Consider the following 1,009-nt stretch of genomic DNA (forward strand, 5'->3'; position numbering starts at 1 on the left):
AAACATTAAAGCTTTAGTTTTGACCATTAAAAGCATTATTTCTTTACCTTATTGCTGAATTTTCAAATGCACAGTCCAATAAGATTCTTATTGTTTATATTAATTTTTGTAATTTTTGTAATTTTTATAATTACAGAGGGTTAACATAAATTAATATATGCTTCTCAAACTTATTTTAATGAAATGTTCAGTTTTTCATATTTATATGTATAAAATAGTCTCTTTATATTTTAGCATACCTATTAATAAAATTATGATATAAGAATATTAATGGAAGTATGATGGAAATGAAATATTGAAAATTAAGGTAATTTTGAACAGAAAAAAATTAATTTATCTTAAACTTTCCGAAATAGGACAAAGTGAATTAAAAACTTTGTGTAGCTTTTCCTTAAGACTACATGTAATATACAATTGCATGTATATTGCACTTCTTACCCGATCCTTTAACTCGGATTCTAACTTCCGTGTTGCACCGAACTCTGCCACTTGTCGTAGTCCAATACTAGCATTGCCGTGGAGACTCCAGAATCTGTAATCGCCAGTGTGCGATGCGCCGATTACGTCCGAAAATCGAATCAGCCAACCCTTGCTAGGAAAATCCTGTAAGAAGACAGAATAATAAACGATGATTAATCGTGTGAAGGGTTCCCACAAATGATTTTGTCGTGATTCCAATTATGCTGAATATACAAAAAAAAATATTAAGTAAAATAATAAGTTCAGTTTTTCAGATACTTGAGCTTGAGAGATATTATATCCAAATAATCTACTTTTAGTTCTTTACCCGCAAATATGATATTTTTCTTTATATACATATATCTATTATTTAATATATTTGGAAAATATAAATTTTCCTCTTAAAATTTGAAAAATAAGGCCTTACAAGGATATTAAAGTTTCGCAAGATTTTAACGTTTTAGATTTTATCCTTCTAAGACTTTATTTCTCAAGTTAAAAGAAAATTTATATTTCCCGACTATATAATGTATATATATATATATATAAA

At 27.1% G+C, this 1,009-nt stretch overlaps 1 protein-coding gene across 2 annotated transcripts in view; it reads right to left on the reverse strand.

The window, feature by feature from the left end:
* LOC108694278 (spondin-1) overlaps window positions 1-1,009 on the reverse strand; it is a 45,127-nt gene that overhangs the window by 12,978 nt on the left and 31,140 nt on the right. For both annotated transcript variants that reach the window (XM_018203663.1, XM_018203662.1), the window contains exon 5: window positions 439-603. In XM_018203663.1, the coding sequence (XP_018059152.1) occupies window positions 439-603 (165 nt within the window). The remainder of the gene's footprint in view (window positions 1-438; window positions 604-1,009) is intronic.

This window comes from Atta colombica, unplaced genomic scaffold (genome assembly GCF_001594045.1).
Source record: "Atta colombica isolate Treedump-2 unplaced genomic scaffold, Acol1.0 scaffold12, whole genome shotgun sequence".
Taxonomy (NCBI): Eukaryota; Metazoa; Arthropoda; class Insecta; order Hymenoptera; family Formicidae; genus Atta; species Atta colombica.